The sequence below is a fragment of the Camelus bactrianus genome, chromosome 11, assembly GCF_048773025.1.
Source record: "Camelus bactrianus isolate YW-2024 breed Bactrian camel chromosome 11, ASM4877302v1, whole genome shotgun sequence".
Taxonomy (NCBI): Eukaryota; Metazoa; Chordata; class Mammalia; order Artiodactyla; family Camelidae; genus Camelus; species Camelus bactrianus.
In genome coordinates, this window is record NC_133549.1 from 45,516,430 (window position 1) to 45,530,609 (window position 14,180).

The 14,180-nt window shown below is 42.7% G+C and overlaps 1 protein-coding gene across 2 annotated transcripts in view; it reads left to right on the top strand.

The window, feature by feature from the left end:
- The window catches only part of PDLIM1 (PDZ and LIM domain 1), a 41,626-nt gene that overhangs the window by 7,983 nt on the left and 19,463 nt on the right, over positions 1-14,180 (top strand). For both annotated transcript variants that reach the window (XM_074373912.1, XM_074373911.1), the window contains exons 2-3: positions 10,467-10,618; positions 12,242-12,326. In XM_074373912.1, coding sequence (XP_074230013.1) covers positions 10,551-10,618; positions 12,242-12,326 — 153 coding nt within the window. In that variant the 5' untranslated portion in view covers positions 10,467-10,550. The remainder of the gene's footprint in view (positions 1-10,466; positions 10,619-12,241; positions 12,327-14,180) is intronic.

Sequence of the window (14,180 nt, forward strand, 5' to 3'; positions counted from 1 at the left end):
CAAAATTTTTCAGTGGTTGAACTACTTAACTTTTTTTGTAAAGGAAAAGGTTAAGGCTCATTGAAAATGAGCAAAAGTGGCTATGTCAGAAAATTAATTTTTAAAAGATAATTTGACTTCCAGTTTGTCTCAGAGGAGAGCCTGGGGAAGCTGCCAGAACTGTATGATGCCTGGTAGAATGTTCAGGGCAGGAACTCAGGCTGAGCTCCAGTTCTGAACACACCAGGTGACCCCGGGCGTGTTGTGTGCCTTCTTGGGGGCTCAGTTCTCTGTGAAGATAAAATAAAACAATAAACAAGCAAACCAATGGTATTGTACCCTTTGAATGTGAGGACCCACTTTTTTATTGTTAAAAAGTGTCTCAGCCTCTCATGACATTAGTTGTACTTTCAACCACGAGTTGATAGAGAAAACATATTATAAATTCAGAAATGTTTTCTAATGAATTTGTGTTGTTATTCATCTGTAAGTATCTATGCCCAAATGACTCTTGTGTTAATCACCAGGGCCTCCGCTTACACTTGAAAGTTTTGTGTGAGAACTATTTATTTGATCGGCTTGTATCAATGGCCAGTTGTATATAGCACTTCTTATATGCCAGGCAGTGTTCTAAGTGCTCAATATATCCTTTCAGTAATCCCCACAAGTATCTTGTGAGGTAGATACAATTAAGATACCCATTTTACAGATGAAGAAACCGAGCCATGGAATTGTTAAGTACTTTGCCCTTGTCATACAGCAGTGAGTGGGAGAGCTGGAATTTGGCTGAGTGGTCTGGCTTCCATGTCATAATCATATTTTAATAGTAGCTAATATTTTTTGAATTCCTACCCTGTGCTAGGTGTGCACTTGCATTATCTTCTTCTGCCCCTGCCACAACCCTTGACACAGAGACAGAGGACAGACAGTAAATGGCAGAGCTGGGATTTGAAGCCAGGCAGATTGACTTCCAGACCAGCCTTCACTATATTCTGCCTCCTGATAAGCCGTAACTGTCACTATTTCGTTGGTAATAATTTTACCCAGCACCCAGGTCTGAGAAGTGCTAATGGTGGTGCAGGCATCAACATGCGCATAGGACCCTTCTCAGATCCTCACCCTAGAGTCCTTCGTGTGCATGAGCGTGGCTGGAGTGGGGTCCCAGGTGCTCTGTGGCCTCAGCCCAAGTGCTCCTGGAGTTCAGAGCATCCCAGAGAGCAGCGCCTCGCTTCTCTGTTCCACCTGAAAAGCCACAAGCTGTGCCCCCTCCCCCGGCCCCAGGAGAATTGACATCTGGCCTGGGATTCCATGGCTGTGTGGACAGGGAGGAACAGAAGAGCAGAGGAATTGGGGAATTAGCCAGAGAAAAGCCTGCCTGGGTGGCTCAGAGTGGGTTTGGGGGCAGTTTTTGTGGCAAATGAAAATGACCAGGGAGTGGACAGACCCGCCTTGCCCAGCCAAGGATGGGCCAGGAAAGTGGCAGGAAGCCAATTCCAGAACAAAAATGTACCCAGGAGAACCCAAGATGAAAAGGGTAATTTCTGTATGGTGATTGTTGATACTGTTATCAGCCCCATCGTGTGTGAACTGGAAAGCTCACCCGTAACTGAGGTCTGTGGTGTATTTTTCCATGTAAGTACACTGCCTTCTTGATAAGTGCCATCAAAAGAACAGTGACTTTCTGAAGAACACTCTGGTCTTGTAGGAGGCCAGGTTCTTGACCTCAGACTCGGCCTGATTTTAATAGATATGACTACTCATGTCATATCAAATAAGAAAATAAAGACATAGGTATGACTTATGTGGGAAAAGATGCTAAATGCATACAAAATTCAGGTAATGTAGCAATGATTTACATCTGTTTCTTTTTTAGAATAATAAAAAATACTTATGCTTTCAGAGCTGAACATGACCAGACTCCATGATCCAACAATTTCCCTAGTTAAAGGCTCAGTAGAAATGTCCACGTGGCACCAAAAGATAAGTCAAGAATCTGCAAAGCAGCGCTATTCATGATAACCCCAAACTCGGAACAATTCAAATGTCTTAACAACAGTGGAATGAAGGAATGAATGGTGGTATATAGATATAAATCAACATACTTATATCATATGGATAATGGTATAAAACACTGCAGCAGTGAGAATGAAGGAATTGTAACTGCACAGTGATATGGACGATACAGACATGCACAATGTTGAGAGAAATGAGCAGACAAAGTGTAAATACCATGTGATTGTAGTTATATAAAATCAGGCAAAATTCATCTATAGTGTTCAAAGTCAGGATCAGGGTAACCTTTGCCAGGAGGTTAGTGACAGGGAGGAGGCATGAGGGGACTCTGGCCAGTTCAGGTAATGTTCTGTTTTCTTTAGTTGTGCTGGTTCCCTGGGTGCACTTTCTTTATGGGAATCTATCCAGCTGTTTATTTAAAATCTGTGTACTTTTCTGTATGCATGCTATACCGCAAAAAAATCTTACATAAAAACCATTGTGCTAATTATAAAAGATCAAATAATATAAAAATGTGGACAGCCCAAGGTAAAAGCATTCCCCACACCTTTCCCCAGTCTTCCTTTCCAGAGGTAAACACTTAACAGTTTGCTGCAAAACTTTCCAGACTTTTTCCCATTCGTGTAGCATTTTAAACATCAGTTTACCATGTCACGGTGAACCATTTAGATGTCATTGCTTTGTACTTTTTGCCTTATTTTTAATGCAGCAAATCAAGAATTATAGCCATCCTGATGGGAAATGGAGTCTCAGTATCAGCCTGCTCTGTGTTCAAACCCTGTCTTGTCCGGTGACTAGCTGTGTGTCCTTGGGCAGGATTAGCCCCTGAAACTTCAGTGCCCTCGCTTGTAAAGCAGGAATGTCTTCAAAGATTGTGATGGGGATTAAGATGGTGTGCAGAGAGAGCCTAGCACTATGGCTAACACAAACAAGGCATAGAGATACAGTGGTAGTGGTAAAAATAAAATAAAATAAAATAAAATAAAATAAAATAAAATAAAATAAAATAAAATAAAATAATGGTAGCTACTGTGTTGAGTGCTCATATGGGTCAGACATTGTTCTAACTCTACAGATGTAATCTCATTTAATTCTCTTAGCAACAAATGAAGTTGATACTATTATAAATTTCATTTGGTAAATGAAGCAATGGAGGCATAGAAGGTATAACTGCTCAAGGTTGTGTGTTCAGTGAATAACCATGAATAATCCAGGCTTTGGGTTAAGGGTGGTCATTATTGGAGCTATTTAAAAAGCTATACAGAGGGGTGCATAGGGACATGTATGGGGACTTTGAGACACCGTGAGAGACCGATGACGTGTTGATAAATTACTCAGGGCATTCTGCTTTGCTGCCTGCTTTTTAATCACATTTCTAAAATGATGACTGGTCTTTCTGACTTGGCTCTGCCACCCCTTAGTGTCTTCCTTTTGCACCAAGCATAAAGTGAGGCTGGATTAAGGCACAGCTAACCTACAAGTACCTGAACTACTTTATTGCCTCATTTTCTTGAGAAAATGGTTATAAAGTAAGCAAGAACATTTTGAAACATTCTTGGGGTTTACAGGCCAACTTGAATAAGTTCATACCACTTCTGTGGCTATAATGTGACTTCAAAGTCTGTGCTGGAGCCTGGGCCCACAAACAAATTAGATCAGAAGTCTGACTAAGAGTTCAAATTCCACATCTAAATGGCACAGTGCAGGCCTGGGCTCTACTTTGTCACTCAGATCAGCGTCTTTTAAATTTGCACCCAAATACTTTGACACGGCCATTAGTTCAAAGGAGGTTGCCCCTAAAGGTACACAGCCCCGAGATTGAACTTGAATTCCAAATTTCTTTATTCCAGTCTTGTTTCATACAATTCTAAAAATGCTAAACCACCATCATTTAATATTTAATTTAATATACCCAACTTGTGGGATGTATTTAAGGTAACTTACAATCCAAAATACATATTTACAAAATTTCAAACATAAGAACACACATCATAAGATGCAACAAAAAATTAAGAACATAGAAGAAGAAAGAGATGCCCCAGGACCTTTAAATTAGGTGGTTTCTATAATTGCACACTACATTTAGCTGTGAGTTTTCTGACTGAGGCAAAATAGAACGTGTTGAGTTATTTAGACATCTGGAATGAAATGACTTCTACAATACTCTGTATAGCACCTTCAAGGATGTTGACCAATAAATAGGACAAGGACTTTTTTTGTTTTAATTGTTTTAATAAGAGAGAAGTACTATTCTAGTGGATGTTTCTTTTAAACGCCTTCTATGTGTTTTAATAAGAGTGTCAGCCCTTGTTGTTTCTGGAAGCGCTGAGATTTTAGGGTCTACGTATTCTTTGTTTACATGAAAACTTCATTCAGGGAGAGACCTTCGGGGGAAAGGCTGGCCCACATCTCCAAACCTAGTGAGCGTCAGAATTTTCCGGGAAGCTTTAAAAAAATATATAGATTCCTGGGTCCCACTGTGTAGACTGTCTTCAGTAGATCTGAAGTGGGGTGTGGAGATCTATTTATAGTTTTAAAACCCGATAACCAACTTGTTTGGGAACCATTGCCTCATCCTTGCAAATGTCAGTTCCCCCTAAGTTATCTGTGAGCTGGGTCAATTTCTGGCCTGAAGTTTGGATGCCAGTTCCAAGCGTCAGGGTTAGCAATGTTCTGTGAACACGCAGGAAATTGACCTCTATTCCTGTCCACAGGTAGAAGAACTTTCTGAAGAGGGACACTTTTTTTCCTTAAAAAGGGAGAAAAAAACAAAAAAAAAACAACCCTGCATCAGCACTGTTTAAACTATTTGACAAATATTTGGTTGAAATCCTCAAAAGAATGACAGTACAATTTACGATCCAGACTGGAACACTGTTGAGAATGAAATGGAATGCTTTTGATAGTTAAGCTGGGAAAATATGTTACTGTCCTGGGCAAACCAGGGTGCTTTGTAATCTTTGTCAGAAAACGTTTGTATACGTAGTTTTACTTTACATAACTTTTTAGCTAAGCTGTGGTCGCAGGTATGTTTGCATGATGGGATCAGGAGGCATCATAAAAGAGTTTTGACTCAAGAGTGAGGTAGAGAAAAATTAAATTAATAGCTGTAAGAATAATGGTACATGGTGACTGGTCCCAGGTTTCTGTGTTTGGGGTAGTAGAGTGTGGTGAGGACTGTGAGTAAATGCAGAGTGTCTGCCTCTGCTCAAGAGGGCAGAGTCATTTAAATTAAAAGAGAGCCAAGATTGTAGCCTGGGTTCATTTCATGGGCCTCCAGCTTTTGATCTTGAGCCTAGGGAGTTAAAGGATCCCCATCCAGCTGTCAATAGAACATGTAAGTTTAAGTGGAACTGCCTTCTGACAGGTCCTCTGGGGAAGCCAGCCTCAGAATGGCTGGCCTGGAGGCTGAGTGGACGACCCCTTGAATGGGTCTGCTTCTTGCAGCTGCCATAAGAGAACAGCTGTCCGAGGCAGGCACCTTCATCTCAGCAGAGCTGAGGTTCAGTGGTTGTTTCTTGGCAGTAACTGGGCAGTTGAGTCAGAGGCTATGTTTAATTTTCTTTGTTGTTCCCCATTGTTTCCCAGATGAAGTACAGGCTTGTTAGAAAATAACAGAGCTCTTACAGCCTGGTCTATGTTGACATCTTCAGGCTCATTCCCTTCCTCTCCCTTCACTTCCTGTGTTTTATCCATGCTAGTCCACATGCTGTTCCTGTAAGCTGCATGGTCTTCCCTGCCTCCTATAGTGCCTTTGCACAATTTTAGGCAACACCTCCTCCAGGGAGTCTCCCCTGATTCCACCTTTAGGCTCCCATTGTCTGTTTACTTGTTTTTGGTCCAGCATTAATCAGCTGTTGTACATAACTGTCTGCCCCAGGAGATAACTGCTCTCTGAGTTAGACAGTGCCTGAATCATCTCATATAATCCTCATGACAGCCTTCTGATGTCAGGACTGTTGTCATTCCTGTTTCGTAGATGAGAAGAGTGAGGCACACAGAGGTGTAATATCCCACTCGAGGATACTTAGCTCCCAAGCGCCAGAGACAGGACATGAATCCTGGCCATCTGACTTGAGATGCCACATCTTAATCAGTTAGCTACACTGTCTTTCAGTGTGTACTTAAGGAACGTCTGTCTGATGAGTAAATGAATGAGAGAAAGGAGGAGGTAACAGAGGAGGGATAAAATAGATACATGCCCTTATACAGAGGAGGAAAGTAATCTTTTAATTTGTCACAGCCAGTGAGTATGCATCCAGTTCTGTATAACAGTGATACTTCGTTACTTAGATGTAAATCGAAGAAAGTGGGAGAGCTACCTTGTAGTCCTACTCTATGCCATTTAGAAGTGAAATTCTATGAACCTTATGTGCTCAGGAGCTGAGCAGCAATGCACAGGCTTTGCAGGTGTGTTGGAACTTGCAGGATGGGGTGGATGTACAGATTGGCCCCTGAGCAAAGTGTCTGCCTAGGAGGGTGGGATGGAGCAAAGGATGAGGGAGATGTGAGTGAATTCTGCAGAAAACAGCAGATTGTTCATTTATGGAGATTGTGCCTAAACCCATTTATTCTCATGCAGCAGGAGTTGTGTGAGCAAGTTGTATGGTGTCTGGGGAAGAAAGCTGCAAGAGGGTTTTTGAGGATATCCGTTGAGCTAATGGGCCCGTTTCTTTGGTGAAGAGTATAGGATTTCTTTTTTAAAAATTGAAGCTGACTCCATTATGAGCTGGTTCTGATGGAATTTGGCGGTCAGGAGGAAATTAGAATAGACAGTGTGGTGTACTGGGTTAAGTGGATGAACTTTGGGGCCCCACAGCCCACCACTCACCAGCTGTGTAACCGCAGGCAAACTGCTTAACCCTGTCCCTCCACTTCCTCATCTGTGATGATGCAAATAGTGTTGGCCACCTGATAGCATCGGGAGAGGATCGGTAAATTAACCCTTGCCAGACACTTAAACTCATCAGCTGCTGGATATTGTTATGATTATGATGATGTTATGATTATGGTGCGCAGTAAGGGTTGGAATCCTCTGTCCAGGACTGGAAGTAACTGGAGTTGGAGGCATAGCCAGCCCTTCTCTCCTGAGGTCTTTTCGGTTCTGATTTGGGTATTTTATAAGGGGCCCAGGTGAGGCCAGAGCAATGGAGGTGACGGTCCCATGGGTGGAGGGACAGGGGTTTCTGACACTCCAGTTCCTTGCTTAGAAGATCACGGCAGATGAGTCTTCTCACTTTGGGGTTTCTTTTTGACTCTGACAGTGGGGTTTGGAGCCTTTTGCTTGTGGCATTGTGGTAAAGCAGAAAGGGAATGGAATTTGGAGTGAGGAGATCTGGTTTCAAGTCCAGGCTCAAGCCTTGAGCTGTGTGAACTTGAGTCAGTCACAGCTTCTCTGTGAGTCTCAGATTCCTCATCTGTAAAATTATCTTCTATGTTGCTGGTGAGGTCATTGTTATTACTATCTCAAATAGGACATTGTATCTGAAGGAGCTTTATAAAAGGCAAATCCCATACTTCGTTTAAATCTATTTTTTCCCCAGAAATAGATGGCTCATAAAAGAATGTGGACTTAGTCTGTTTATGTGCCATTCCACCTGAGTCCTGTCTGATGATGTTATCTTGTAACTTTTTGAGATTTCCTTTGGCTTCCCATGAGTTTGACTTAAAAAAAAAAAAATCAGACCGAAAGATAGGATGGCTAGGCCTTGATTACTCAGAGTTAGGGCTCTTAAGACTGGTTCTAGCTTGTCCAGGACCTGTCCGGATGTACTTAGCAGAAATGCCTCACCTACAAGACAGTTTGAACCAAACGCTGAAAATTCCAAAGTTCTTAGCAACTGAGCATATGAACGTAAAAAGAATTTCTATTTTCATGTTCTCAAGCTTTTTACCACCCGCCAAATTTCATCATTTTAGTTTGTGAGTGGTCACATTCCAGGAAAGCAGTGTTGGGGAAAATGGTTATTTGATTCTTTTTGAAATAGTCTCTTTTTTTTTTAATGGATAAACTAGGGCAGCGTAATTACATATTTAACAACGCTGGATGTTTTGGATTCAGTTATTCATTGGACACATTTATTGAGCACCTACTACATGCCAGTCACTGTGCCAGGCACTGGGGATACCCCAGCACCACAGGCAGACAAAATCTTGCCCTCACACACCTTACCATTTAGTAGGCTCTCAAACATTACATAAAGAAATCCACAAAATAGATATGCAAACCTAATGTGACAAGTGCCTTGAAGAAGAAGAGAGTGTATGAAAGGGTGACAGGGGATCCAGCTTAGATTGGATGTCAGGGAAGCCTCTGTGGGAAGGGTCACTTAAGCTGAGAGGTTAGTCAGGTAGTAGCTGCAGCAGGTGCTAAGGCCCTGAGGCAGGAAAAAAAGTAAGGAAGCCCCTGTAGCTAGAGCTTGGTGGAGGAATGGCCTAGTGAGGGCGAGGAGGGAGGCATGGTCCTTAGGGGCCTCACTTAATGATTTGGGATTTTATCCAAGGGGACTTCTAACACCAAAAGAGTTGATCATGATGAATGACTTCCATCAGGCTGCTCTCCCTGGAGACAGAGTTCACCAACCCAAAACTATAGCTAATCCCAAATAAAGTGATACTTAGGGCCATTTTGGAAACAAGGGGGTCTGTGTTGTTCTTTAGAAAAAAAATGAAATATACATGTAGTCACACCAGCTAAGTCTTCTCAGGAAGACAGGCAGAAGATGAGAGGAATTTGTTTTTACTGCACGTACTGAGTGACTCAGAGCTAACTCCCTGAAGTCAACTGAAAGAAGGGAGGCCTACGCTCGCCTGTATAAAATGCCTTTTCCCAGGGGCTGTGTGAGAAGGAGATCTGAACCTTGGATTGGGGGCTTTCATTTTCTAAAGGCCAGATCTCTGGTAAACAGATGATGGGAAAGCCAGAAAGGAAGGTTAGAAGGTCAGGATCTCTGCACTGGTTTCCACATCCTGCTACATTCCAGGGGTGTTTTGCCTGATAAAGTCATAATGTGTCCGAACCGGAAGGGACCTCAAGTTATCCACTCCTAATTTTGTGGGGTTGGGGCGCTGGTGGGGGGATGGACCGTGACAGCAGCATCCCACCAGCCACCTTAGAAGGGTCTTCAGTTTGGCAAGACCTGATTGGAGACTGGCTCCTGAAAACTGTGTCAGATATGGAGGCTTAGAGCAAAAGCCTTGTGTTCTGGTTCAGTGTCTTGAAAGGCCTCTTGCCTGTGGTTCAGCCTTATGGAGACACCCAGGTGTTCACAAGATCTTCCTCCCTGGGCTGCCAGGAGTCAAGGGCCTTCTCCAAGGCGAGGCCAGAACCCTGTGGGGCCTGGGAGTCTGGGTATGTTACCACCACTCTGCTCTGGGATGGCTTGGACTTCCCATCAAGGAAGGTCTTTTAATGTCAAAGTCACGGGACTGACTCTGGAATGATTTTTATTTTTAGTGTACCTTGGTTTAGAAAACACCTAACAGTAAAAATAACTCTGACGTTAGTACTACTTCAAAATGAGTTTATATATTCACTTGAAAAATAGTTGTGCATCTCTGTGTGAGGCAAGATATTTATTCAGGTCACGTGCAGTGCTCAGTAGGCAGATGGATTTGACAACCCACCGCAGTCACTGGTTGGCTTCCCCCAAGCATTGGTGGCCCATAAGTTGGGAACCATGGTTTAGAAGCTTTGGCCTGTAGAAAATCAGCCACCCAGAGGGCCCGACCCTAATAGTCAGCTTCCTGTCTGAGAGCATATGAACCAGTATAAACCTATACTATCATATTTTAAAATATTCTTTGTTGCTCTTTTCAACCATAAAAGTAATTCAAGCTCACTGTAAAAACCAAAAACATTGCAGAAATGTGAAACTGTGAACAATTTGGTATGCAATGTTCCAACTTTTTTTCTGTGCATAAATAACATTGATTATTAAGATTTTTAATAGATATAGGATGTCTCTCTGTTTAATAGATATATAATGTTCTCTAAGTGTGTGTGTGTGTGGTGTTTAAATGTAATTGGTGACTTATTTTAAGGAAGTAACAAGATTCTGGGAAGAATATTTTGGTCTGGTTTAGGGTTTGAGTCCTGGCTCTGTATTATACTAGTAGGATGACTAGTAATACAGTAGTGTACTAGTTGGGTGATCCCAGGTAAGTCACAGATCTTTCTAAGCCTCAGTCTTCTGGTCTCTAAAATGGGGACCTGTGAGGGAACTGATACTTGCTGGCCTTTCTCACAGGGTTATTGTAAGGATCTGATGGGATGGTTTGTAGAAAAGGACTCTTTGTAAACCATAATGTGTTACATAACCACACAGGATTGTTATTATTGAAACTTATGATCTCAGCCCTCATTCCTTTTTAACTACTTTGATCCACATCAGTGAATACTTAAGCCAGCGGTTACTTACTCAGTGGTTTCCTTGGAGACAAGTAGTAACTAGCTTGCTCTCTTCTTTCCCTAGGTTACTCCCGGAAGCAAGGCTGCTATTGCTAATTTATGTATTGGAGACGTGATCACAGCCATCGATGGGGAAAATACCAGCCATATGACACACTTGGAAGCTCAGAACAAAATCAAGGGCTGCACAGAAAACATGACGCTCACAGTAGCCAGGTGAGGCCCGTGGAAACACTCGTTCATTTCTGGGTGAGCTGAAGCTGCTCATGGGCAGGGACTGCCTCAGCTATTTCCGAACCCCCAGCACCCCCAGCTCCGTGCCACGTGTGCTGTGGGCAGGCTGAGAGGCCTGTGGAATTGGAATTTCAGGCTGCGCGTTCTCCTCTCTGGTTGCACAGGGCTTCCCGTAGGGTGGGCATCTTTCGCTAAGATACCTGCTCTTTCACTTGATCCAACACAACTGACCAGAATTTTGAGGAAAGGAAATCAGTTACATACTGTCAGGTCTAATGAAATGAAGATTTCTTCCTGGACACCATGAAGAATCTACTTCGGATGCTGCTCCTGCCACGCCACACAGAGCAGTGACAGGAGGTTACAGTAGCAGAAAGACTGCGACACCTTAGACAAAGTGCGGAGTGTAAGTTTAAGTTCACTGTGAGGAAGGAGAGCTGGGGCAAGCGTTCTCCACAGGCCAGCGAGTGAGGAGAACCCACTGGGAGCTGTAACTGGGGCAGAACGCCCATTCCTTTTCCGTTTAGTCTTGGCAAGTGTCCTGCGAGGGCAGGGTCTCAGAAGTGATTTGGTTCAACCTCTGTGGCTCCCTGTTTCCTGTTGGATCAAGTTCACATTCTTCGTTCTGATCTCCTGTTACCGCGTCTTTAATGTCTCATTAACCTTAGCTCTCATGGTACTTCATCATGAACCCTTTGCTCTCATCTGCACAGAAGCTTTATTGCTTTCTTCTCTCTTATGCTCCAGGACTGGCGGGAGACCACATATGGGGCAGGATGTCAGAATATCTTGTACACTTAGAGACCTACCCCCATGGGAGGTGCACCATTTTATTATGTCTTCTCAAAAACACATTTACCTCTTACTCTTGTCTTCATTTCTATCTTAGTCCAAATCCTCTCCCTCAAGACATCCATCCATCTACCCATTCATTCATTCATAGGTTAATTGGTTTTTTGGATCCATTTAACAACAAATTGAAAAGCTACATCTTACGTCTATCTGGCACTGTGCTAGGCAGTCTGGCAATACAAGGATAAGCACAAACATTCTCTATCTGTAAGACTGAGAAAATGCTATACTCATGAAAACGGAGACAGGGCTGAGAGTGTTACTCTGTGACTGGTACAAAGAAATCCTTTCCAAGCTCAGGAAAGGAGGCATCACTTTTATTTGGTCCAGACATGCTTCATGAGTAAGTTGGTTATTTGGTTTGGGTCAAGAACACTGGGAAAGATAGAGAAGCTCGGGCCATCCTGGGCAGAGGTGGGGTGGCATGGGGCACGCTCAGGAGCACAGAGGAGACCAGGGTGGCTGGGGATCAGGGACACAGAGAGGAGTCGGGGAGGATGAGGCTAGGAGAAGTGCCAGCATCTTGGGAAATCCCTTGGGGCTGAGCACAGGCAGCCATAGACATGACGTCATTAGATTGGTGTTTTGGAAAATCATGCTGGGGGCAAATTGGAGGGGAAGGCAGGGGGAGGGGGCAGCAGAGTACCAGTTCAGAGGCTAGTAGACAAGCAAGAGGGACACTCTCCTACCCCGTTTTTTGTATATATTATTTATTTAGCATGCATGAACAACAGCTTTGTTGATCTGTTGCAGATCTGAACAGAAAATCTGGTCTCCTCTGGTGACAGAGGAAGGGAAACGTCACCCATACAAGATGAATTTAGCCTCTGAACCCCAAGTAAGTACTTGGTCACCAAGGCCATCGCTCTCACCACCCAGCATCCTTTCCGCTTTTGACACAGCTCAGCACCCTCCTGTTTTTCCTGCCCTGGAGGCCTGGGGATACGAGGGCGGGGAGGGCCCTCCTCTGGAACCTGGCTCTTGTTAACTTCTTCCCGTAAGGGAACTGCAAGAGGAAAGGGCTGGAAAACCCCAGGGCAGTGACGCCAGGACCTGGGCTGGACATAGCGGTTAGGAAGGGGATATGGGAAGCGGGTGGAAGCCTTCCTGTATAGAGCTGGGTGGCAGGACCGTGGAGAATAAAGGTGTTGACTCAGCTCATGATGGATGTCAGATGCAAATGAATCGTGCCAGGGATAAGAGAAGTTTGGGCCCTGAGGCCTGGAGCCTAGAGGAACTCCAGGGAAGTTTAGTAGTAATCCTGTCTCACTGTCTGGTTTCCACGAGCCTTAGAGTGGAGATCTCTAGTTTCCTTGCAGTGAGACCCTAAAATTACTAAAAGTGATCATTCATATTGGAAAATGTGCTAGGGAGTCAGTGCACAATTCAAGGGAAAAACGTGAAGAATGTTTAAACATCTCTGTGAAATTCCTCACCCTGACATGCTACTTTTCACAAAGTGTGTCTATTGAATAAATTAATTATTAGTGATGCCTTAGTAGGCAAGTTGATAGTGGCTTTTGAAAACTTTTAGGCTGGTTTGTGATTGTTCTACATTTAGGGCCAGTTGAAGATTTGAACTTTTAATTATTTATTTCCTAAATTTTGGACACTTTCATTTTTATGGTGTACTGAGAAATAATCAAAAGATAACACATAGCTATCTTTTATACATAAAGCAGAAACTTGTATGAAATTGAACTCATGAACTCACTGGGTACTTCAGTGTGAGTGAATTGAGTGTGTGTAAGTGATAGTTTCTCAGATGGCTTCTGCTAAAATGTCAGAAATGCAGTCACACAAAATTTTTCCCATTAATACAATAAAAATCATACTTAAGAATCCTAAGAGCCACTTTAAGGATCATTTTGTATCTGCCATTTCAAAACTGATATGACCGTACTATTCTGTACAGCTCCTCTAAGGAAAGTTCGTAAGAGGCATTCAGTCTATAAATTGGCAGTTGTATGAACTAATATATAACATGCCACCGTCAATTCCAGTTTCCCGGGGAGCTAGCTCTCAGCCACTTCATTAGATTTACATTGAATGTGAGCTTTTAATGTGTTAAGTTCTCATGTGTTTTATAATACATAAGGAATGACTTTGTTTTAATTTGGTTTATCTAAAATCCTAATTTCACTTCAATAAGGCAAGACTTAAATTCTAGTTTTAGTTTTTATATGCATTATACTTGAATTCTCATCTTAAACATATAATCTGAATACCTATATTAATAGTTCGAAGGTGGTTTCCTTCAGATTAAAAAAAATTTTCCAACACTTTAACATCTAATTTGAGTGTGTTTTCCTTTTGATTCCAGTAATTCTTTGTTTGTATGAAAAACTTCCCACCTCTCATTTTTCCAGTCTTCCACTTCCAGTCATTCTGAAATAGAGTGAGTAACAGCAGAGTTCATCTATAATTAAAGGATCTGTTCCTTCATGTAATGCCAGCCAACACCCCAGCTTATCTGAGGTCATTGTAGTTACACACCTAGTTTATATTTCCTCATTATTGAGTTTCCTTGGAGACTGATACATACAAAGCCCAAACAATTACATCATCCCTTCCAGAAGGCCGGCCCTGAATTAACCGCCTGACTTCTGGAAAGACCAGTATTCACATGGGATAAAGAGATAACTCCTTTTATGTACAAAAGAGATATATTCTTGGGAGGTTCTCTAGAAAG